At 43.8% G+C, this 23,402-nt stretch overlaps 1 protein-coding gene across 9 annotated transcripts; it reads left to right on the top strand.

Moving 5' to 3' along the window:
* The first annotated feature begins 138 nt into the window (after positions 1-138).
* On the top strand, positions 139-23,402 carry XRCC6 (X-ray repair cross complementing 6). 9 transcript variants are annotated; one of them, XM_027540656.1, is made up of 14 exons: positions 262-461; positions 865-954; positions 3,485-3,597; positions 8,335-8,473; positions 8,751-9,005; positions 9,667-9,847; positions 11,756-11,942; positions 15,463-15,631; positions 16,923-17,084; positions 19,024-19,153; positions 20,298-20,398; positions 22,129-22,242; positions 22,646-22,702; positions 22,809-22,927. In XM_027540656.1, coding segments are annotated over exons 1-13 (1,695 nt in total). In that variant the 5' UTR covers positions 262-460; the 3' UTR covers positions 22,699-22,702; positions 22,809-22,927. The 9 variants fall into 9 exon arrangements, with proteins under 9 accessions (XP_027396454.1, XP_027396460.1, XP_027396455.1 ...); XM_027540653.1 differs by lacking the exons at positions 262-461; positions 22,646-22,702; positions 22,809-22,927 and adding exons at positions 139-236; positions 22,934-23,402; XM_027540654.1 differs by lacking the exons at positions 22,646-22,702; positions 22,809-22,927 and adding an exon at positions 22,934-23,402 and having other exon boundaries at positions 207-274.

Here is a 23,402-nt window from a genome sequence, read left to right as displayed (position 1 = left end):
GGGGCGGGGTTTGGCGGGCGGGGTTTGGCGGGCGGGGGCGGGGCTTCGCAGACGGCGTGGTGGTAGTTCGCGTCCGGTGTGGATAGCGCCTTATGGGAGTGCGCGTGTTTGCTAGACAGGAACGGGGCGCGCTGTGCGTGATGACGTAAGCGGCGTTGATTGGGTGCAAGAACAGGAGCTTGCGCGTGCTCGGCGCCCCGCCTTCCGCCCAAAATAATATCTTCCTCGAGGTCAAGGTAGGCGGGAAGTGGCTGTTCTCGTTTGTTGCTTTCTGGTCAGGGCTGATTTCATTCTACTTTGCCTATTCAGTCGTGCGAGTCCCCCGTAGCCTCGCCGTGGGGCGGTGTCAGCCAGAAGTGTGCAGACCCGAGGGAGTGGAGGAGACAGCCTCTGATCTTCGTTTCTTCCTCCGGAGAGAAGGCGGCACCTGGCCTTGGAGGGCAGCTTCGTTTGAGACCTCAGTGGGCATAGCTGGCTGAGGAGTTGGGGGCGGGATGAGGATAAGTGGGTCTGCTAAAAGACGGAGTACCCTGGACTGGGAATCTCCAGTCCGGATGATGCCGGAGGCGGGACTGGACCACTGCGTCAGGCTACCCAAGCACACCCATTAGAGGCGTTATCCCGGGCCACCCCCCCTGAATCGTCCTTAAGGGATATAGCTCAGGAGAGGCTGCTTCAGGAATGGTCCCCATGCCCGTTTACCTTTGCATCTCAATTACCAAGCACTCCAGGCAGCAGGATCCAGCATCCCCATTTCTAACAAGTAACCTGTAGCCTTTAGGACAGATCTCAAAGGAGCCTAGGAGTGGATAACTTTTAGGTTTAAATTTACTTTGTTACTGATCTTCGCTTTCTTTCACCTAGTGAGCAGTAACAACATGTCAGGGTGGGAGTCTTACTACAAAAATGAGGGTGATGAGGAAGAAGAACAAGAAGAGGGCCTTGAAGCAGGTGGTAAGTGACTTTCATTAACACGTACCATTGTGTGTGTGTGAAAGACTTTCCCTGCCTATCTCTGCTGGATGACCCTTGTTGCCTCCTGGCCCACCCTTCTTTCCCCACAGAATCTCCAGTACTTTCCTCCCTTTGAACTTTGCAGAGCTGCTCTGAAAGTGAAAATGAAAGTTGCTCAGTCATGTCTGACTCTTTGCGACCCCCATGGACTATACAGCCCATGGAATTCTCCAGGCCAGAATACTGGAGCAAGCAGCCGTTCCCTTCTTCAGGGGATCTTCCCAACCCAGGGATCGAACCCAGGTCTCCCAGATTGCAGGCCGATTCTTTACCAGCTGAGCCACCAGGGAAGCCCTAGGCACTTTTATTCGGGTCCTGCTCTAGTCGATGGTACATTCCTTGTCTTAAACTTTTGCTGGGCACTGATAGATTGAGCTCCAATAAATTACACTGAAACATTGGTATTAAGGGTCACCTTAGGTGGCTCAGGTAAGACCTTTCCTAACCCAGGAAAGAAGTTTTTCTCATTCTTGGACCTCAGTGCAAAAATGTTTTCACCCTACAATAACTGCAGCAACCAAAGAGTAAATGTTAGCAACACAGATACAAGAGTCATTCCCTCACCTTGCTGCTGCTAAGTCGCTTCAGTCGTGTCCGACTCTATGCGACCCCATAGATGGCAGCTCGCCAGGCTCCCCCGTCCCTGGGATTCTCCAGGCAAGAACACCTTAGCCTGGTGTTTTGGGAATATGTTCAGGCAACACAGTAACACATAGGCCAAAGGAAAAGAAACAAGGGTTGCATGTCTGTTGTTCAGTTAATAAGTTGCATCCAACTCTTTGCGACCCCGTGGACTACAGTATGCCAGGCTCCCCTGGTCTTCATTGCCTCTCAGAGTTTGCTCAGATTCATGTCCACTGGGGCAGTATGCTATCTAACCATCTCATCCTCTGCTGCCCGCTTCTCCTTTTGCCTTCAGTCTTTCCCAGTGTCAGGATCTTTTCCAGTGAGTTGGCTTTTTGCAGCAGGTGGCCAAAGTATTGGAGCTTCAGCATCAGTTTTTCCAATGAATATTCAGGGTTGATTTCTTTTAGGAAATCATGTACTCTACATACTGGTTAATTTAAGTCCTTGGTAGAAAATGGTAAAGTATTTTTATTAAAAGTGAGAAATAAAAGAAATATAAAAATGAAAGATCTGTAATCTACATAATCTATCACCCTTACACAGCCATTACTAGCATTTTGGCAGTTAGCATATTTACTTCCTTTATCTTTCAGACTATATATTTCCTAAGTATATATAGTCTGTTTTTATTTGTATCTGATTTTTGTATAATTGTAATTATAGTGCTTATATTTTTTCCCTTTAATTTATACTTTCAAAATTTATGTTTTTCAAAAAGAATTTTAAACATAACTGTGTGCCTTTTTTCTTTACTGTACTATAGATATATCTTTCCATGTAACTGCAAATATACCCTCTATGACTCATTTTAAATGTGTTGTGATTTTTTTCAGTTTACCTTCCTTTGGACATTTAAGTTTTCAGTTTCTTACTTTAATAAACAACATTGTGGAAATTTTTGCATAGGGTTTTTCCGTATCGTATTTTCTTAATATAGATTCCTGAGAAGTAAAATTCATTGGCTCAAGGTAGAATTTTTCTTTAAGGTTCTTGACACATATTGCTATATTGCTTTAGCAAAGATGGGAAAATGAATTTATTGCATTAGGAAACAGCATAGTCAAAAGGGAGACAACCAGATATATGTCTTTTTATGAAAAACTCAACATCACCTATAATGTAATTATGCCAGAAAAAAAGAAAGAAATAAACCCAAATCCGATGAAGTCTCTATAGGTCCTTTGTGGAAAAGACAGAACTATGTTAATCTACATCAAAAGAATGTAGTCAAGCAAAATCCAGAAGGTGGAAAACTATATGACATAATATCTAGGTTCTTTGGTAAATAAATTATAAGAGACAAAAGACAGAGGGGCTGTCCATGGATTAAGAGGCTTTAAAAACTGGTGTTTTTTTTTGTTTTTTGCTTTTAAGTCAAAACCAGTGTGTAGGAATGTTGGCTTGGATGATTAAACTATAAAGAAAAATAATGAAAAATGACTACCAAAGTCAGGATGGTGGTTACTCTTGGGAGGAAGATGGGTGTTAAAATTGGAAGGGGACCTGGAGAGGGCTTCAGGGGTGACTGGCAAGATTCAATTTCGTGATGTGGTGTTGATTTTAAGAATGTTTGCCTTTTTTTTTTTTTGGTTGCATTGCGTGAGCATGGCTTGCCAAATCTTAGTTCTCTGGCCAGGGATTGAACCCGTGTCTTCAGCAGTGAAAGCATGGAGTCCTAACCACTGGACCACAAAGGAATTCCCTAGGGATGTTCATCTTATAATAATTCATCAGGTTATAGTTTTGCTTAATGGGCTTTTTTCTATTTGTTTTAGTATGAATAATAAACATGATAAATGTGAAACAACCACAAATATTTCCTTCAAAATTTTTCCCCCCATAGGAGATTATTCATATTCAGGAAGAGATAGTTTGATTTTCTTGGTTGATGCTTCCAGGGCCATGTTTGAATCTCAGGATGAAGATGAATTGACTCCTTTTGACATGAGCATCCAGGTGAGACTACCTTTTCATTAAATTAAACAAACAAAAAAGTATTAACACCCCTTTAAAAAATGTGCACTCTTAGAAAAGTTTGTTTGGATTGATAAATGGTGGTTAGCCTCCTAGGATGGCTACCTATACTTGCAGCTGAAAAAGAATACCAAGAGTTGGAGAGCAGGCCCATTTTATTTTGGGTTTGAACTTCTGACCCTGGGAATACATTGCTCCCACCTTCTGTGTTAGCTCTGGTAGTAGAAGTGGGCTCCTTTTTCTCTAGAGATGTTTGTGTAAAGGAAGGAAACAACTTCCAACAGTTATGCTGTGAGATAAGCCCTTTTGTAAGTAATTATGTGAAATCTGAGTATTACTTGTGATTGTGGAAGATTATGACAACAAGAGGACAAACAGCCTAATTTTTATTTATTCATTTTATTTTGGTCGTGCTGGATCTTCATTGCTGCACGTGGGCTTTCTGTAGTTGCAGCGAGGCAGGGCTCCTCTCTATGTTGCGAGGGCTTCTCACTGCGGTGGCTTCTCGTTGCAGCACACGGGCTCTAGGTCATGCAGGCTCAGTAGTTATGGTACACTGGCTTAGGCGATCCTCGGGATGTGGGATCTTCCTCCACCAGGAGCTGGACTCACGTTACCTGCATTGATAGGAGGATTCTTTTGTTTGTTTGTTTAATATTTATTTATTTATTAGGCTGCGTTGGTCTTAGTTGTGGCACTCGAGCTCTCTAGTTGTGCACATGAACTTAGTTGCTCCATGGCATGTGGGGTCTTAGTTCCCCTACCAGGGATGGAACCCATGTCCTTTGTATTGCAAGGCAAATTCTTAACTACTGGACCACCAGGGAAGTCCCTGGCAGGAGGATTCTTATCCACTGTACCACCAGGGAAGCCCCGGACAACCTAATTTAGAAATGAGCACAAGACTTGAATATACATTTCTTTAAAGATGTTCAAATGTCCAAAAGCACATGAAAAGATGCTCGACATCTTTAGACATTAGAGAAGTGCAAACCAAAACCAAAATGAGGTATCATACCCACTAGAACTGGTATAATTGAAAAAAAAAAGAACAATAGGAAGTGTTGGCGAGGATGTGGAGAAATTGGAACCCTCATACGTTGCAGGTAGGAATATGAAATGGATCAGCTGCTGTGGAAAACAGTTTGGCAGCTCCTCAGAAGCTTAAACATAGACTTATTATTTGACCTAGGAGTTCCCCTCCTGAGTATTTACCCAATTAAATAAAAAACAGCTTCTCAAATCCTGATTCTGCCACTTACCAACTGTATGATATTAAGAGAGTTGCTAAAGCTCTTATATATTTTCTCATCTGTAAAATGGAAATAATAATAGTACCTGCTGTGTCAAATTATCAGAATTAAATATTTTCATTTTTTAGATTGAGATGTAATTTACATAACAAAATTAGGAAGTAATTTCATAACCATTTTGAAGTATACAATTTTAAGGTATTTAGTCATTCATGTCACCACTCCCTATCTCATTCTAAAACTTTTTGAATGGATAAACAAAATGTTTATATATAGGCAGTTCAGTTGCTCAGTTATGTCGTACTCTTTGCAACCCCATGGACTGCAGCACGCCAGGCTTCCCTGTCTATCACCAACTCCCAGAGCTTACTCAAACTCATGTCCATCGAGTCAGTGATGCCATCCAGCCATCTCATCCTCTGTCATCCCCTTCTCCTCCCACCTTCAATCTTTCCCAGCATCAGGGTCTTTTCCAGTGAGTCAGTTCTTCACATCAGATGGCTAAAGTATTGGAGTTTATATATAGGTGGAATATGATGGTTGTTATTTAGTCACTAAGTCGTTCTGGCTCTTTTGTGACCCCATGGATTGCAGCCCATCAGGCTCCTCTGTCCATGGAATTTTGTAGGCAAGAATACTGGAGTGGGTTGCCATTTCCTTCTCCGGGGAATCTTCCTGACCCAAGGATAAAATCTGAGTCTCTTTCATTGGCAATCAGATTCTTTACCACTGAGCCACTGGGGAAGCCAAATGGACTGAAGCCATAAAAAAGAATGACGTACTGATACAAGATACAAGGTGATTGAGCCTTGAAAACATTAAGTGAAAGAAGCCAGGCAAAATGTCACATACTGTATGTTTGCATTTATATGAAATACAGAATAGATAATCCACAGAGAATGCAGGTGGCTAGTTACCCCAGGCTGGAGGGGGAGGGAAGAATGGGGAGCAACTTCTTAATGGGTATGGGGTTTGCTTTTGGGATGATGAAAATTTTTGGTAACTGTTACAGATAGAGGTGGTGGCTGTACAACATTGTGAGTATTAATTGAACACTGAATTGTTCACTTTAAAATAGTTAGTTTTGTTATGTGAATTTCACCTCAATTAAACATGTTACTATCCCTTCACAGAGAGGAATTTCTAAGGATTTATTATATATCTTGTTTCTCATATTTTTGCAGTTGGGAATCAAAGAGAGGTTTCTCATGTTCTAATTTCTATACAAATAGTTCTTTCAGTTGACAAGTCAGAATATCTTGCATCTAAAAAAAAAGAATAAAAACAATTTTGAACTTTAAAGCAGTGGTTTTCAGTCTTTAACCTACATCATGCAGGGCTTGTTGACACAGATTATAGGACCTCACCCTGCAGTCAGAATTTCTGCTTCTGTGGGTCTAGAGCAGAGCCCAAGAATTTGCATTTCCAGGGCCTTCCCTGGTGGGGCAGTGGTCATGGTTCCACTGCAGGGGGCTCATGTTTGATCCCTGGTTGGGGAACTAGATCCCACATACAGAGACCAAAAAGAAAAGAAAATGCTTGTCCATCGAAGTTCCAAGGTGATGCCAGTGTTTGGAGATCACTCCTTGAGGAACACTGCTTTAACATTTTTTGGTTCACGGGCCTCTTTGGAGATGTGATGAAGGCTATATACCCTCTGCCCCAAAATGATACACTTACAGTGTATGTAAAAAGATTGCTATGTGTAATTTCACAGGGCTCAGTGAAATGGGAATACCTAGAGAACCCAGAAAGAACTGCCATATTATGCAGTGAATAAGTGAAACATTCACAGATGAACATAATGTATTTGATAAGGAGCAATGAAAAAACATTTACTTACATTCTATTTTAGTTTGTATGTGCTGTGTATGTGGTTTATTTTAGAACATGAAGAAACCCTCACCAGATTTTTGTAGATGTTTGTAGAGTGCGCAAAGAATAGATTAAAATATTTATAGAAATGATTACCTTAAAGATTTTAATTGTCTTTAGACTTAATAAATAAAAAATTTAAATTTAAAAAATGACTACTTGCAGTGAAGATTACTGTCAATGACTAGATATGCCATATATAAGTTCTGCATTCCAGGAGAGAGTTACTAAGGAGGAAGACCAGGTAGAGTCTCAAGCAGGATATGGAGGGGGGTTCCCAGGGTTGGTTTATTCCTCACGTTTGCAGAATCAGAAACTTAATTTTGTCAGCGTCCCTAGAATTATAGGCCACAAGGACTAACGCACTTATAAGACACTGATTTATCAGATGCTGGCTTTAGTTTAAATGGATGGCTAGAACTTTCCTGGAATACTGATGTCTTTAAATGTATGATTAAGCAAATTTTATTTCAAAAAATGCTGTTGGTAGTTACAGATTTATTTTAGGTCACATATACTTTTTTTTTTTAACATTTTTAAAATTTATTTATTTTTGGCTCTCTGTGTCTTCATTGCCTGCAGGCTTTTCTCTAGTTGCAGAGATTGGGGGCTACTCTCTAGTTGGGGTTCTTGGGCTTCTCATTCTTCTGTTACAGAGCGTGGGGTCTAGGTGCGTGGGCTTCAGTAGTTGTGGGGCACAGGCCTACTTGCCCACAGCATGTGGGATCTTCTTGGACCAGGGGTGGTACCTGGGTCCTGTGCATTGGTAGGTGGTTCTTAACCACTGGTGCTGGTGGTGGTTTAATCGCTAAGTCATTAACCGCTGGATCACCAGGGAAGCCCCCAGTTCACATATACTTAACATTTGCTTAAATTTTATACATGTATATTTTGTTTCTTGGTATCAGGCTACTAGAGAAATGATAAAATGGCCTGTCTAGACTCAGCCAATTAAGTAAATGACATCATTGGGACTCAAATTCTGGTTTTCTGATTCTGCTGCTGCTGCTAAGTCACTTTAGTCGTGTCCGACTCTGTGTGACCGCAGAGACGGCAGCCCACCAGGCTCCCCTGTCCCTGGGATTCTCCAGGCAAGAACACTGGAGTGGGTTGCCATTTCCTTCTCCAATGCATGAAAGTGAAAAGTGAAAGTGAAGTCGCTCAGTCATGCCCGACTCTTCGCAGCCCACCAGGCTCCTCCATCCATGGGATTTTCCAGGCAAGAGTCCTGGAGTGGGATGCCATCGCCTTCTCTGTTTCTAATTCTAGTGCTGGGCTTTTATTTATTTATTTCTATTTCCCTAGAGTTTCCTTCCTGGGTATATACCTGGTTTCAATTCTCTGATTGATTATGGTAGGAACTGCTTATACTTCTGTGTTTATCGCAATCTGCTTTTGTTATTATAATGTCAATGGCCAGCATTCTCACTGGTTTGTGAGTTGCCTGAAGATAGGAGTCACGCCTTGCTCTAAAGCCATGTATAAACTCAGCAAACACATATTCAGTGCTCTACTATGTGTCAGGCGCTTGTGGAGCTTAAGTTTAGTGGTAAATAATATTAATTGAAATTTTGCTTTTTTTTTTTTTCAGTGTATCCGGAGCGTATACACCAATAAGATCATAAGCAGTAATCGAGATCTCTTGGCAGTGGTGTTCTATGGTACCAAGAAGGACAAAAATTCAGTGAATTTCAAAAATATTTACGTCTTACAGGAATTGGATAATCCAGGTCAATAGTATTCTGTGATCAACTTTTCCCTTTTACATGAGAAGGGACAAGGGACATGCCATGCACAAGGAGGGCTGTGGAGGAGGAAGCAATGACATCTTGACTGGGAGTACGCTTTCCTGCACAAGGGGGTTCTTCCTGGGATGTGGACCTTTGTTGCATGGGTTAATCAGCTCTGGGTGAGAAAGAGACCGTAGGCCCTTCTGTTAGTTTTGTAAGTGTGGCCACTGACACCGTTCTGACTTTTCTGCCCATTTAACTCCCTGTCTCTGATCAGGTGTTAAACGAGTGCAGGAGCTTGACAAGTTTAAGGGGCAGGAGGGGAAGAAATATTTCGAAGACCAAATTGGCCATGGATCTGATTACTCCTTAAGTGAAGTGCTGTGGGTCTGTGCCAACCTCTTCAGCGACGTCCAGTTCAAGATGAGCCATAAGAGGATCATGCTTTTCACCAATGAAGATGACCCCCACGGCGATGACAGTGCCAAAGCCAGCCGGGCCAGGACCAAAGCTGGGGATCTCCGGGACACAGGTTGGTATTCTCATTCTGTTTTTGTTTTTTTTTTAACAGCTCCATTACAGCTCAGTTTTATTCATCAAACAAAGGATAGTACACCCTTTCCCCAAAGGAGAGGCCCCCAGTCTTTAATTAATTTATTTGATCACACCGTGTGGCTTGTGGGAATCTTAGTTTCCCAACCAGAGATTGAACTCATGCCCCCTGCGATGGAAGCGTGAAGTCTTAACCATTGGACCACCGGGGAAGTCCCTTCCATTGTTTTTTTTTTTTTTGGTCATTGTTTAATTGCCAAGTCATGTTTTATTGCTTCTTTATAGCTGATGTCAAATATTTGCTTTTCACCCTTCAGAGGAAAATGAAAAAATAAAGTGAAGCTAGGGGAGACCATTATGTAACATTCCCAGTAAAAATGGCCAGGCCATTAGCTGTCTGAAGGACTCTACCAGAGCGAGCTTTTCTTGACTGCAGTGCCACCACAAATGCTGGTTCTTTGAATAACTTTTCTGAAGTCGTTAGAGCAGCTGATCCCCTTAACTACTTTCTCTCAGTCCTGAAAGTGTTTATTCTCACTCTAGTCTTTGGAAGCATTTGTTTAGCATATTTGAACTTAACTGAAAAAAATTCTCCCTTGTTGGAAATTGTTTCCCCTCATTTTTGTCTGTCCTCGCCCCAGGTATCTTCCTTGACTTGATGCACCTAAAGAAACGTGGAGGCTTCGACACATCCTTGTTCTACAGAGATGTTATCATAGCAGAGAATGAGGACATAGGGATTCACTTTGAGGAGTCTAGCAAGCTCGAAGACCTGTTGAGGAAGGTTCGCGCCAAGGAGACCAGGAAGCGTGTGCTCTCCAGGTGGGTATTAAGCCTGGGTCAGCACCTTCAAGGCCCCTAACTAATCATAAGCCCATGCATGGCTTTGACCTTCTTGGCAACTTAGCTTTGGGTTGTACCAGCTCTGGGTTATACCACTGCCTCACTGTGTTCCTCTTAGAGAAATGTGCTTTATTTCAGGATGACACAAGCTATTTGCTTTTCTTTCTCTAGACAGAGCAGGTATGCTGTTTGTCCGAAGTAACACACCTCTCCTTTGGGGTAAACAACTGTGGCCTAACGATGTCCCTGGGTGCACTCTGTAGAACATTGTCAGTTTCTTCTCCTCTGTAGATTGGGGATAACAATCGTACCTCGTATAGAACAAAAACCCAATGCATGTTAATTATTATCATTGTTGTGGTGGTATTCTAGTTTCTTATTAAAAATGAAAAAGGGAAAGTGTTATTTGCTCCCTCATGTCTGACTCTCTGGGATCCCGTGGACTGGAGCCCACCAGGTTCCTCTGTCCATGGAACTCTCCAGGCAAGAATACTGGAGTGGGTTGCCATTCCTTTCTTCAGGGGATCTTCCAGACCCAGGGATTGAACCTCGGTCTCCTGCACTGCAGGCGTATTCTTTACCATCTGAGCCATGGGAACCAGAGCGTTGGATTATCTTCTTTTAGAGAAGTTAGGATTAGAATCCTAAAGCCTCTTCAGTGTTTCTTACTGAAGAGCATCAGACTTCTTCACATGCTTTCCTCAGTAGAGAAGAATGAGACCATTGGTAGATTTGGAGCTGTTTTCAAAAAATTACAATTCTACTAGAAAACCCATGAAGTTTTTTAAGGAAACCAAGATGCAGCTCTTTGCTATAGTTATAGTTTTGTCGTTGGTCTCTCTTTTCCTCCAAGAAAAGAGGGGGGAAGTTTCTCTTTTTCCTCAAATAAGCACCCTGTCACCTCCCCCTCTTCCTGAAACAGTGGAATATTGTTACTACTACAGTTTGGAAATCTAACATATTGGTGGAAGTGGCAGGGAGGATGAAACAGTGGTTGAAGGTAGGTTATGGAGTCAGATTGACTTGAATTCTAGTCCTGGCCCCTTTGCTGTGTGGCCTGGGGTAAATCATGTAGCTTCTCTGAGCCTCAGTAAAATGGGAGCAAAAATGGTTCCTCCTTAAAGGACTGCTGTGATGATGAAAAGGAATAACGTAATTATAAACGATAGCTAGTCTTACTATTTTGTGAAAGAGTCATTATAGGATACTGATATGAATAATAATAAATTGGAGCTATTTGAGAACTAATTGCCTAAGGCTTAGAAAATTATTACACTTACCCTTGCTATAATAAAATAACGTAATTATTTTACTGCATGATTATTATGTGCCAGGCACCGTCCTGAGCTCTTTGTCTCCAGACTCTCAGGAACAAGTCTGATGGCTTGAGCCTGGACCAGATGTGCCCATCCTTTGGTCAGGGTAGGGCACGGTACTTTGCTGGACATTTTCCCAGAGCAATAGGGAAAGGGAGATTTCTCAAAGAAAAATTGGGGTTTCATGGTTAAAAGAAGAGGGAAGATATACCAGACAAGCAGAAAGCACAGATAACATAGTACTTACAGGGTTATGATGATGATTAAATGAGAAAATAGCTGTAAATTGATTTAGTAAATGGCTAGACTCAATTTAAAAAATCATTACAATACATTCTTATCATTATTTTAAGGAGTTAATAATATGTTCTGAAACTAATTTTTTGTGATACAGACCCTGAGAAGTATTACAGCAAACTCCATTGTATTATTAAAATGCTTTATGTTTGTATTCAAAGAGCTTGAATTGTTGGACGGGATGAAACAAATCAGGGCTTGGGAGCCATGAAGGTATTTTAGATAGGAAAGTATAATCTTTAAGTCCAAATTAAAAAATTTTTCTCTCCTTCAGGTTGAAGCTTAAACTCAACAAAGATGTCACGCTCACTGTTGGCATTTATAATATGGTCCAGAAGGCTTACAGACCTCCCCCAGTGAGGCTTTATCGTGAAACCAATGAACCAGTGAAAACTAAGACCCGGACATTTAATGTAAATACAGGCAGTTTGCTTTTGCCTAGTGACACCAAGAGGTCCCAGGTAGGTCTTCCTTCTTAACTGAATTTTGTCCTGTTGAACTGTTGAGGAGGGAGACAGGATCAGTCTAACCAGTTAAATAACTTTCACGTGTGCATCTTTCCAGCCAAGTTGTTGTCATTACCCTTTGGAATATGGCATCTGGATCAGTAATACCTTAGGGGCTAGAAAGTTAGAACCAGTTATTTGAAAGAGAGGTCAGTGAAAACTTCAGCCCTCTATCACTCAGCACGTGCTGCTCTGAGTCTTAACAGTCTAATTCCTTGCTCAGTACCATGGCAGAAAGGGTTTTATAGTTGACTAGGTAGGCGCGTTGTGTGTACTCAGTCATGTCCAACTCTTTGCAACCCATAAACTGTAGCCCACCATGGCTCCTCTGCCTATGGGATTTCCCAGGCAGGATTACTGGAGTGGGTTGCCATTTCCTACTCCAGGGAATCGTCCCGACCCAGGGATCAAACCCAAGTCTCTTGCATCTCTTGCATTGGCAGGCAGATTCTTTACCACTGTGCTATAGGGCTTCCCTAGTGGCTCAAGTGGTAAAGAACCCGCCCGCCAATGCAGAAGACCAGGTTTGATTCCTGGGTTGGGAAGATCCCCTGGAGAAGGAAATGGCAACCCATTCCAGTATTCTTGCCTGGGAAATCCCATGAATAGAGGAGCCGGGTGGCTGTAGTCCATGGGATCACAAGAATTGAACACAACTTAGTGACTAAGCAGCAACAAGGGAGATGAGTTAGGGAAAGTGTGAAGTGTGTTAGATGTGAAGCGTACTCATTTTTTTAGGGAGAGGGTTGTTGTTTTTTTTGCCAAACTAACCACAGTTTCTTCTGTGCTTTGAAATGATACGTGCATGCCTTTCTTAATCTGAAAGACAGACTAAGAATGTAGAACATTATGTCTCATCCTCTCACCTTTGTTTAATCTGGAGAAGGATTTTAATTTATTCGGCTATGCTGGGTCTTAGTTGCAGATCTTTGATCTTCCTTGTGGCATGAAGGATCTTCTGGTTGTGGCACGGAGGATCTTTATTATTTAGTTGCAGCATTCAAACTATTATTAGTTGTGGCGCGTGGGATCTAGTTTGCTGACCAGGGATGGAACCCAGGCCCCCTGCATTGGGACTGTAGGGTCCTAGCCACTGGACCACCAGGAAAGTCCTAATATTCTGTTAATTTCTGCTATGTGGCAAAGTGATTCAGTTATATATAGGGCTTCCCTGGTAGCTCAGGTGGTAGAGAATCCACTGGTAATGCAGGAGACCCGGGTTTGATTCCTGGGTCAGGAAATTCCCATTCCAGTATTCTTGGGATTCCCTGGTGGCTTAGTCGGTAGAGAATTCGCCTGCAATGTGGGAGACCTGGGTTCAGTCCCTGGCTTGGGAAGATCCCCTGGAGAAGGGAAAGGCTACCCACGTCAGTATTCTGGCCTGGAGAATTTCATGGACAGAGGAGCCTGGCAGGCTACAGTCTATGGGGTTCCAAAGAGTCAGACACAACTGAGCAACTCTCACTTTCATATATATATATATATATATATATATATTTTTTAATATATATATATTCTTTTCCATTATGGTTTATCTCAGCATGTTGAATATAATACTTCCCTGTAGAAAGGTTTAATATCTAAAATTAAAGTTGAATGAGTCATCCTTTCTTTTTAATTATGCAAAATGTGGGAGAGCACTTTTGCATAAGTTCAAGACATAGGAGGATCAACTAAGTGACTAAAATTAGATATTATTTTGATTCAACCCTTGAGATGTTTTTTAGAGCACAAATTTCAGGCCAAAGTGTCTTGCCCTACTTTCCAGAAGGAGAAAATGACAAATTTCCCCTTCTATTTTGCAGGTAGCTTAGCTTTCCATATTGGTTTATTGATAGGCAGTACCTCTTCTGGTTTCTGAGTTTCTTTCTTGATTCATTGTGCCTACAAGAAAAATCTTTTAAGAGCTCTGTTTTGTTTTGTTTTGTTTTTTAAATAAAACTCAAATTTGATTGTTACTAATTTCTGTTACAAATCACATATTTAGGATCCAAATGCAAATGTTGACATTTGAAAGTGTAACAGGTAGTAACAGATGTTTGAAAGAGATGTGTGTGTGTCTGTCTGTGTGTGTGTCTGCCTCCCATATTAACTGAGACCTCTCACAGTACCTGACATAGATCCTCTCAATGAATAGGTAAGGTTTGAGCATCCTTTTTGTGTCAGCGGGTGGTGCTGAGAGTTTGTTGTTGTTCACTAAGTCGTGTCCAACTCTTTGCGACCCCGTGGACTGAGAGTTCAGTACACATTATGACATGAGGGAAAGCATAAATGCTGAAAGAGCCAGGCCTTTAGCGCCAGATGTGGTTTGGTTTGAGGCCCAGTTCACTTGTATAACCTGGAGCAAGTTAGTAACTATTGAGCGTCAGTACACTCATCTGTAAAGCAGAGTTTTTAACATTTACCGCCTGAAGTACCATTTCACGCCAGTCAGAATGGCTGCGGTCCAAAAGTCTACAAGCAATAAATGCTGGAGAGGGTGTGGAGAAAAGGGAACTCTCTTACACTGTTGGTGGGAATGCAAACTAGTACAGCCACTATGGAGAACAGTGTGGAGATTCCTTAAAAAACTGGAAATAGAACTGCCTTATGATCCAGCAATCCCACTGCTGGGCATACACACTGAGGAAACCAGAAGGGAAAGAGACACGTGTACCCCAATGTTCATTGCAGCACTGTTTATAATAGCCAGGACATGGAAGCAACCTAGATGCCCATCAGCAGATGAATGGTTAAGAAAGCTATGGTACATATACACAATGGAGTATTACTCAGCCATTAAACAGAATACATTTGAATCAGTTCTAATGAGATGGATGAAACTGGAACCTATTATACAGAGTGAAGTAAGCCAGAAAGAAAAACACCAATACAGTATACTAACGCATATATATGGAATTTAGAAAGATGGTAACAATAACCCTGTGTACGAGACTGCAAAAGAGACACCGATGTATAGATCAGTCTTATGGACTCTGTGGGAGAGGGAGAGGGTGGGGAGATTTGGGAGAATAGCATTGAAACATGTATAATATCATGTATGAAACGAGTCACCAGTCCAGGTTCGATGCACGGTACTGGATGCTTGGGGCTGGTGCACTGGGACGACCCAGAGGGAGGGTAGGGGAGGGAGGAGGGAGGAGGGTTCAGGATGGGGAATGCGGGTATACCTGTGGCGGATTCATTTTGATATTTGGCAAAACTAATACAATATTGTAAAGTTTAAAAATAAAATAAAATTAAAAAACAAACAAACAAACAAACATTTACCGCCGAGGAAGTTGTTACAGATGATAAACTGGGTGGTAAAAGTGCAGCCTGGTCAGCCGTCAATAAGTGTCCGTTCCTATTGGCAGGAGGAAGGTGCTTCCTGCCCCTTAGAAGAACGCCGGTTTTCACTTGCTAGTGTCACGTAGCGACCATTTGCGTCTCTGCATAGCCTCTTTACATGGCTCTCGTCGTTCCCTTTCTATAGACCTATAGTCATCGCCAGATTGTATTAGAGAAAGAGGAAACGGAAGAGCTTAAGCGGTTTGATGAACCAGGTTTCATTCTCATCGGTTTCAAGCCCTTGATGATGCTGAAGAAGCACCATTACCTGAGGCACTCCCTGTTCGTGTACCCCGAGGAGTCCCTGATAAATGGTAAGGGGCACGGGCCACGGGTAAACGAAGAAGTGACGTAGAAGGCAGTTTACCGAGCAGCATTTCCCAAATGGCTGCCGCTGGAAACTGTATAGGAGGCGTTACTGGGTGTTTTGAAAGTGTTTCATGCTCAAATAAATTTTAGAAACATGGGACTAAAGAAAGATTTCTTTAGGACCTACAGTACACTGACACATATTGTGAATATCCAGGAGGGGATATGAAATTAGCATATTTAAAACTTACTTGCTTTGAAATTCTTTCTTGGAGGCATTGGATAGGGAGTTTGGGAAAAACAAAACACAAACCTGGCATCTTCTTTAGTGTTGCAATTAGAAATGCATGAACTTGACCTCTGGGCTGATGCTGAAGCTGAAACTCCAATACTTGGACCACCTGACGCGAAGAGTGGACTCATTGGAAAAGACCCTGATGCTGGGAAAGATTGAAGGTGGGAGGAGAAGGGGACGACAGAGGATGAGATGGTTGGATGGCATCACTGATACAATGGACATGAGTTTGAGTAGGCTCCGGGAGTTGGTGATGGACAGGGAGGCCTGGCATGCTGCAGTCCATAGGGTTGCAGAGTCGGACATGACTGAGCAATTGAATTGAACTGAACTGAACTTGGCCACTGGGTTTATCTGTCCAGACCTATATTCCTCTGTGCTATAACTAATGAACCCCCTGGATCTGGACCTGACTGGTATTCATTAGCAACTCAGGCTTATATCATTAGCCTGCTGCTGCTGATAAGTCACTTCAGTCGTGTCCAACTCTGTGCGATCCCATAGACAGCAGCCCCCCAGGCTCCCCCGTCCCTGGGATTCTCCAGGCAAGAACACTGGAGTGGGTTGCCATTTCCTTCTCCAATGCATGAAAGTGAAAAGTGAAAGTGAAGTCGCTCAGTCGTGTCCGACCCTCAGCGACGCCATGGACTGCAGCCTTACAGGCTCCTCCGTCCATGGGACTTTGCAGGCAAGAGTCCTGGAGTGGGGTGCCATTGGCTTCTCTGATCATTAGCCTAATGACAGTGAAAGTGAACTGACATCAGTAATTCACATTCCTAAGTGGAATATTTGATGCTCCCAATCTCTTACTCCTTTCCTTTTTGTGCCTCTGCTCCCCCAACTTTTCTCTCTGCTCTGGGTCCATCACCCCTGACCTATTTAAGTGTCAAAAGTCCTTTTAAGAAAATGGAAGAGAAACTGTAGGCTTATAACTTGGGCTAAGAGGGAAGAAAGGAGGAGACACCTTTAGGATGTAGAACCCTGGGATGTTTGTTTTCCAGGGAGCTCAACCCTGTTCAGTGCTCTGCTCACCAAGTGCCTGGAGAAGGAGGTTATGGCAGTGTGCAGATACACACCGCGCCGGAACAGCCCGCCTTGTTTTGTGGCCTTGGTGCCACAGGAAGAGGAGCTGGATGACCAGAAAATTCAGGTGGCTCCCCCAGGTAGGTGGAAGAGGTGATTTCAGGGCTTTTGAACTCGGCTTAGGCTTTGGAATCACTCATGGGATACCAACTCAGACTGGCCAAAGCAGAGTCTCTAGGAACGGAGCCTGGAAATTTTGTATTTATAAGGTTGCTGTTGTTGTTAGTCACGAAGTAATGTCTGATTCTTTTTCAACCCTATGGACCGTAGCCCGACAGGGTCCCCTGTCCGTGGGACTCTCCAGGCAAGAACACTGGAGTGGGTTGCCATGCCCTCCTCCAGGGGATCTTCCTGACCCCGGGGATCTAACCCATATCTCCTGCATTTCAGGTGGGTTCTTTACCCAGTGAGCCAACTGGGAAGCCCTTTTATAAGGTTGCATAGGTGAATTTGAAGAGCAGCTGGAGAAGGCTATCATATGTGGTTGTGCAGTACACAGCATGTACAACTGTACAAGGCAGCTCTGCGGCCAGGGTTGAGAATTAACTACATAGGGACTATTCATGGGTTATTGTCATAAGTTCATGGGGTCTCACAGATATCACATTCTTTACTAAAAACCATTGTTTGATACCCTGGTAATGTTTAATAGTCGATTTATCTCCTGTGAACAAGGCAGTGAGGTATAGAGGAAAGATTGGGTTTTGAAGTCAAATTTTATCTTATACTTAAGTGTCTGAAGTAAGACACATAAGTGTCTTTTTGAGGTCCTTCTCTGCCACCTGTTAGCTTGCCAACTTGGGCAAATAATTGAACCTTCCTGTTTATGTTCCTTCTCTGCAAAGATGAGAATTCTGGAATACTTTTCTCTCAAGGTTGCTTCACATTTGAAATAAGTTAATAAACATATAAGTGCCTAGCCCAAGGCAGCCTACTACTGTCGATGGTAGTCATTGTTCTTCATTAGCTATGCTAATAAAAATGATAAAGGAAGTCTTTAAACGTGTTAATATTTCTAACCCTGGTCATCAGAATGCTCAGGAACAGCTTTTATGTCAGTTCTTAAGCTGTAGTCTCAGCTCTGTGCTCCTGAGGGGGTGAGGCTCTTCAAGCCCCATTTCTCCATTGCCAGCAGGCTGTCAGGGAGACTGTCAATAGTGGGCGCTAGAGGGAGACATTAGTGCTGGGGAGAGCTAAGAGGCTTGCTCCTTCCTTTTGCTTGGACCTCTTGGCATTGCCAGCAAGGGCTCTTCACCTGGGTTTCAGTCTCTGGATTTTTCAGTCTTTTTGAAACCCATCAGTAATAGGAGAGGGATCAGCCTGATAACCCTTACCTCTTCCTGTTTAGTATGTGTTGAAGGCGGGGGAACAAAGGGGAGAGGTTGAAGCTCAGAGGAGAGGCTGATGGTGGGGTGTAGCCCTCCAGGGAGGGGCACTTTCCACCTGGCTCTGGGTGTAGGGAAAAAGCTGGAGGCTGGAAGCTGGCTTGGAGGGGACATGGACCGGAACAGGAAGTACCTGAGAAGGATGGTGGCTCAGGTGACACTGGCCAGAACAGGAAGTACCTGAGAAGGAACTCTCCTGCTTTCAGGCCTCCCTTTTGAAGACGCCGAAGGGAGTCTGCTAGGTAGATGCTCACAGGAATCAGCTGATAAAGAAGAAATGGGGTTTGCAGGGTGTCAGCCCCAGCAGGAAAAAAAGAAAGTGAAGTCGCTCAGTCATGTCCGACTCTGCGTCCCCGTAGGCTGTAGCCCACCAGGCTCCTCCGTCCATGGGATTTTCCAGGCAAGAGGACTGAGTGGGTTGCCATTTCCTTCTCCAGGAGATCTTCCTGACCCAGGGATTGAACCCAGGTCTCCCGCATTGTAGGCAGATGCTTTACTGTCTGAGCCACCAGGGAAGTCAGCCCCAGCAGCACAGGACACAAAAGGGTGAATCAGGGCTGAGAGAAAAACGACGACTCGGTGACTGAAGCCTTTTATTAGATCAAGTCTCCGAAGACGTACCTTTCTTCCTCAGGCTTCCAGCTCGTCTTCTTGCCCTATGCTGATGACAAACGGAAGGTGCCCTTCACTGAAAAAGTCATGGCCAACCCAGAGCAGGTAGACAAGATGAAGGCTATTGTTCAGAAGCTCCGCTTCAAGTACAGGCGAGTGATGCATTATTCACAGGCTTTCTTCTGGAACTGCCTCTTGAGTTGAAGGTCTAACTGGAGTTTCAACTTAAACACAGACCAAGAGAATATGATTTTCTAATTTTCCATTAACTGATGGTTTATAACTCTTTAGAAGCTATGCAGAGAGTGAAAGGTCTTATATTGAAACTCCGGAATTGTGCGAAGTGTTTATAGCTGTTGTGACCTTATGAGTGTTTATGACCTGTTGTGCTGAGAAAGCCAGGTTAGTTAGTTGAGTTTGCTCAACAAAGCAGCAGTAAGGAGAAGGTTCTTGGATGGCCTTCTTCTTGATTGTTGTCACACAACGAGTAAAAGTAAGTAAACCCAGTGTCAACTGTTGCAAGGTTAAAAGGATGATTATATCATTCAAGTTACTCCCCGTCACACGCACGTAGACCATCTCGCAGAACCCTCCATTCCATCTTTTGTCTCTGGGCTACTTCTGGGCAAACTGACCTTCCTCCTTCAAAGGAAACCTGGTATAGTCCTTTATTGGGCAAATGGAAGCAGTGTTAAGATTCTACCACGTGCCAGGCACTGTTCTAGATACAGTTCCTACAGTGTCTCATTTATATAATTCAATGGCATTTTCATAAGAACCTGCTCATTTTACAGATGAAACTGAGGCTTAGAGGAGTGAGGCAACTTGTCCAGATTCACCCAGCTAAAAGGAACGGGAGCCAGGGTTCAAGTCTAGGACTGTATGCCTCTAGGTTCTTTCTCTTTTTACTCTCATGTTGCTTTTGAATGTGGTAAAAGAAACTGTCAAGTTCATTATCTCCTCAGCGCCTATCATCCGTCCTTCATCTTTTCTCTGTACCTGCCTCCCCTGGCCCTGCCTCCTCTATTTCTGTCTCTGCCCACAGCTGCCATTGTCAGACAGATAGGTGGGTATTGTTTTGCTTTTAAGTTCACTTTTGTATCTTTAGCATCAGACAATAAATTGAAAATTGGGAAGAAAGAGGTTGATTCAAGAGAGAAAACTCCCAGCTGTTTTACCCTGGGTGTATTTCTCAGCTGACCTTGGGCCTGCACTGTCTCAGCTGAGTTTTTATTTTTGTTTTTTAAATATTTACATCTTAACTTTAAAAATTTATTCATGGTACTGTTTTAACAGAAGTGACAGCTTTGAGAACCCAGTCTTGCAGCAGCACTTCAGGAACATGGAAGCCTTGGCGCTGGATTTGATGGAGCCTGAGCAAGCAGTGGACCTGACATGTAAGGAGGCCATAACCGAGCTGAGAAGTTCTTTTCATGGGAGGCTTTCATGTTAATTCTTCCTGCTCCAGTGCTATGCATGCATTTCCTGGCAGCCTGTGAGTACTTGACCTTGTTGTCTAGGGCATCTCTGCTTGAGAGATTTTCTAGACCAGCTTAGATTGCCTGGGAACAGATCTGGCCAGTTCTGCAGTAAAAGGTGGAGAAAGTGCCAGGCTTCTGAGACCCATCTCTGAAGTAGGCCACCCATGACTCCGTGTTGGTAAAAGTTAAAAACAACAGTCTGTACCATTTATTGAGTGCTTGCCGTGTGCCGGGCACTGTTGTCCAGTGTGTTGACTCATTTATTCCTGATGACCGTGAGGTGGGTGCTGTTACTATCCTTGGTTTGCAGAGACGGGAGTGACTTGCCCCAGGCACCAAGTAGTAGTGGTGGGTGGATCTAGGTTCGGAATCCTGTGAGCTGGCCCAGAGCCCTTGCTCTGAACCGCTGTGCCCACTGCTGCTGCATCAGATGGCATGCTCTGCCTTCGGAAAATGTACCTCGTTACCCAGCATGGAGATCTGCCTGGCCTCTGAGCTCCCTGCTGGCCCCTGTCTGGATTGTGACTCTCTGATGTATTTCATAGGAGGATGCATGACATTTAGCGATGTCAGTAAATCCCCAGTGGAAAACAGGTTGGATTTAATAAAGACTCTAGATAGCGGTTGAAAAGATCAGAACCATTAGTTTGGTCTTCTTGGCTTCCCAGTTATTAATGTTCTCTTTCATATTAGACAATAGGAGCCAGCCTTACAAGCATAAGCGTTATTGGACCTGGGTCATGGTGGTGACTATCAGCTGGGCCTGGCATGCCCCTGAACCCCCACCGCTTCAGGCTTCTCTCTCACCCTCCTTCAGTTCATACTCTGCACAGCTGGCCTGCAGGGAGATCCAAAATGTCAGTCTGAACATGTCGCTCCCCCGTTCATAGCCCTTCAAAGTCTCCCCAACACTCTTAGCCTGAGGCCTAGTTCCTGGGCAGGCATCTGAGGCTTCCGTGACCTCGCCATGCTGCCTTTCTAGCCTCCTTGCTGGTCCTGCCCTCCTCATACTCCACCTGCAAGCTGTGTCACCTGCTGTCTCTCATTCCCGTGCCTTCTGCTGAGACTGGACTCAGCTTGCCAGACTGTCCGCACAGAGTCCTTCTGACCACTGTCCCGCCGTGTTCCCGCATGCCTGTATGGCCTCTTCCTTCACGGCACTGCCGGACTCTGCTGCATTTGTGTCTTCACCTCCTCCTCCTCCCACCTGGCCTGTAAGCCCCGAAGGCAGGGACTCTTGTTGAATCCCTTGGCTCTAGCCCTGTTCTCAAGTCTGCCCCTTCTCTGCTGTTTGACCTCAGCAAAGTAATTTAACCTCTCGAATTTCCACTTCTGTAAAATGAGGAGAGAGGTTTCCCTACCCCAGAGATTGTTAGGAGGAGTAAATAAAAATAATAGTAAGTTTAAAGCATTTAAGAGAGTGCCTGGCTGTTGTGCTCATTAAGTGCAATTGTTAGAAGCTACTTGGTAAATGTTAGACTTTCAGTGAACATTTTCGTGGCCAGGTGAGCTGCCTCCTGGAGCCTTCATACACCTCCCCGTCTCAGCAATGCTGTATTTTCTTCTCTGGTCCCTGTAGATTTTGACTGGGCCGAGGCTGGGCTTGTGACTCACCAGGCCACCCTTCTTGTGTTTTTATTTTCTAGTGCCCAAGACTGAAGTAATGGATAAAAGACTGGGCTCCCTCGTGGATGAGTTTAAGGAACTTGTCTACCCACCAGATTATAATCCTGAGGGAAAAGTAACCAAGCGAAAAAAAGGTAAGGAGCTGGGCATGGATGTTCAGTGGGTTTCTTTTTTTTTTTTGGCCGCACCGCACAGCTTACAGAGCAGACTGCCTGTGTTTTCACCTAGAAGTTTTATGGTTTCAGGTCTTACATTTAAGCCTTTAATCCATTTTGAGTTTTTTTTAAAGTATGGTGTAAGAAAATAATTGATTCTTTTGTGCATAGTTGACCAGTTTCCCCAGCACCACGTATTGAAGAGGCTGTCTTTTCCCCCTATTCTTGCTTCCTTTGTCATATTTATTGCCCGTGTAATGCAGGTTCATTTCTGGACTCTATCTGCTTCACTGATTTATGTGTCTGTTTCAGGGCCAGTACTATATTTGATTACTGTAGCTTTGTAGTATAGTTTGAAAGTATAATTGCTTTTTGAATAAAGGAAGGAAGGAAGGAATGACTTGCTCACCCAGAATGATCAGGAGTTTGGAGTGAACTGGTAAGACTCGTGACCTTTAACTCCCTCCTAGATGTGATACTTTCTAAATTTTGTGTATAACTGAAGCTGCCTTATCAAGACACCCGTCTTCCCCAACGTGTGCTAGGTGGGCATCACAGCTTTATGGAAGATGGTTAACTGCTGCCCTGATGACGTGAGGGCCCCTGTGCTGTATAGCTGGGATCCCACTGGTAGCCTTTCCAGTCACTCCCACCTGACCTCTGTCCTCAGATGATGAAAGTTATGGAAGCAAAAGGCCCAAGGTGGAGTTGTCCGAAGAGGAGCTGAAGGCCCACGTCAGCAAGGGCACACTGGGCAAACTCACCGTGCCTGCCCTGAAGGAAGCCTGCAGGATGTACGGGCTGAAGGGCGGGCTGAAGAAGCAGGAGCTGCTCGATGTCCTCACCGAGCACTTCCAGAAGGCCTGACCGGAGAGCACACAGCCAGCCAGCCTTCCACAGTGCAGCCAGGCTGCCCAGTTTTGTTTTTGTCAAGTCAAAACCTTTTGTCTCCTGATCCAGGACGAGTCCGTGTGACAGAAGTCAAGGACTTTGTTTATGAGACTTTCTGTTGCCATGGAGACAGCCCGCCTTCTCACTTTGCTGTGTCTTACTCTACTGTCTGAATAAAGAGCCTATCTTTGTACTATATATTGTTCTATAGAATAAAAGAAAAAAGATGTCTCCTTTGCATCCAAAGA

The sequence above is a fragment of the Bos indicus x Bos taurus genome, chromosome 5, assembly GCF_003369695.1.
Source record: "Bos indicus x Bos taurus breed Angus x Brahman F1 hybrid chromosome 5, Bos_hybrid_MaternalHap_v2.0, whole genome shotgun sequence".
Classification (NCBI taxonomy): domain Eukaryota; kingdom Metazoa; phylum Chordata; class Mammalia; order Artiodactyla; family Bovidae; genus Bos; species Bos indicus x Bos taurus.
The sequence above is the reverse complement of the archived record's forward strand: the minus strand, read 5'-3'. Positions and strand labels throughout refer to the sequence as shown.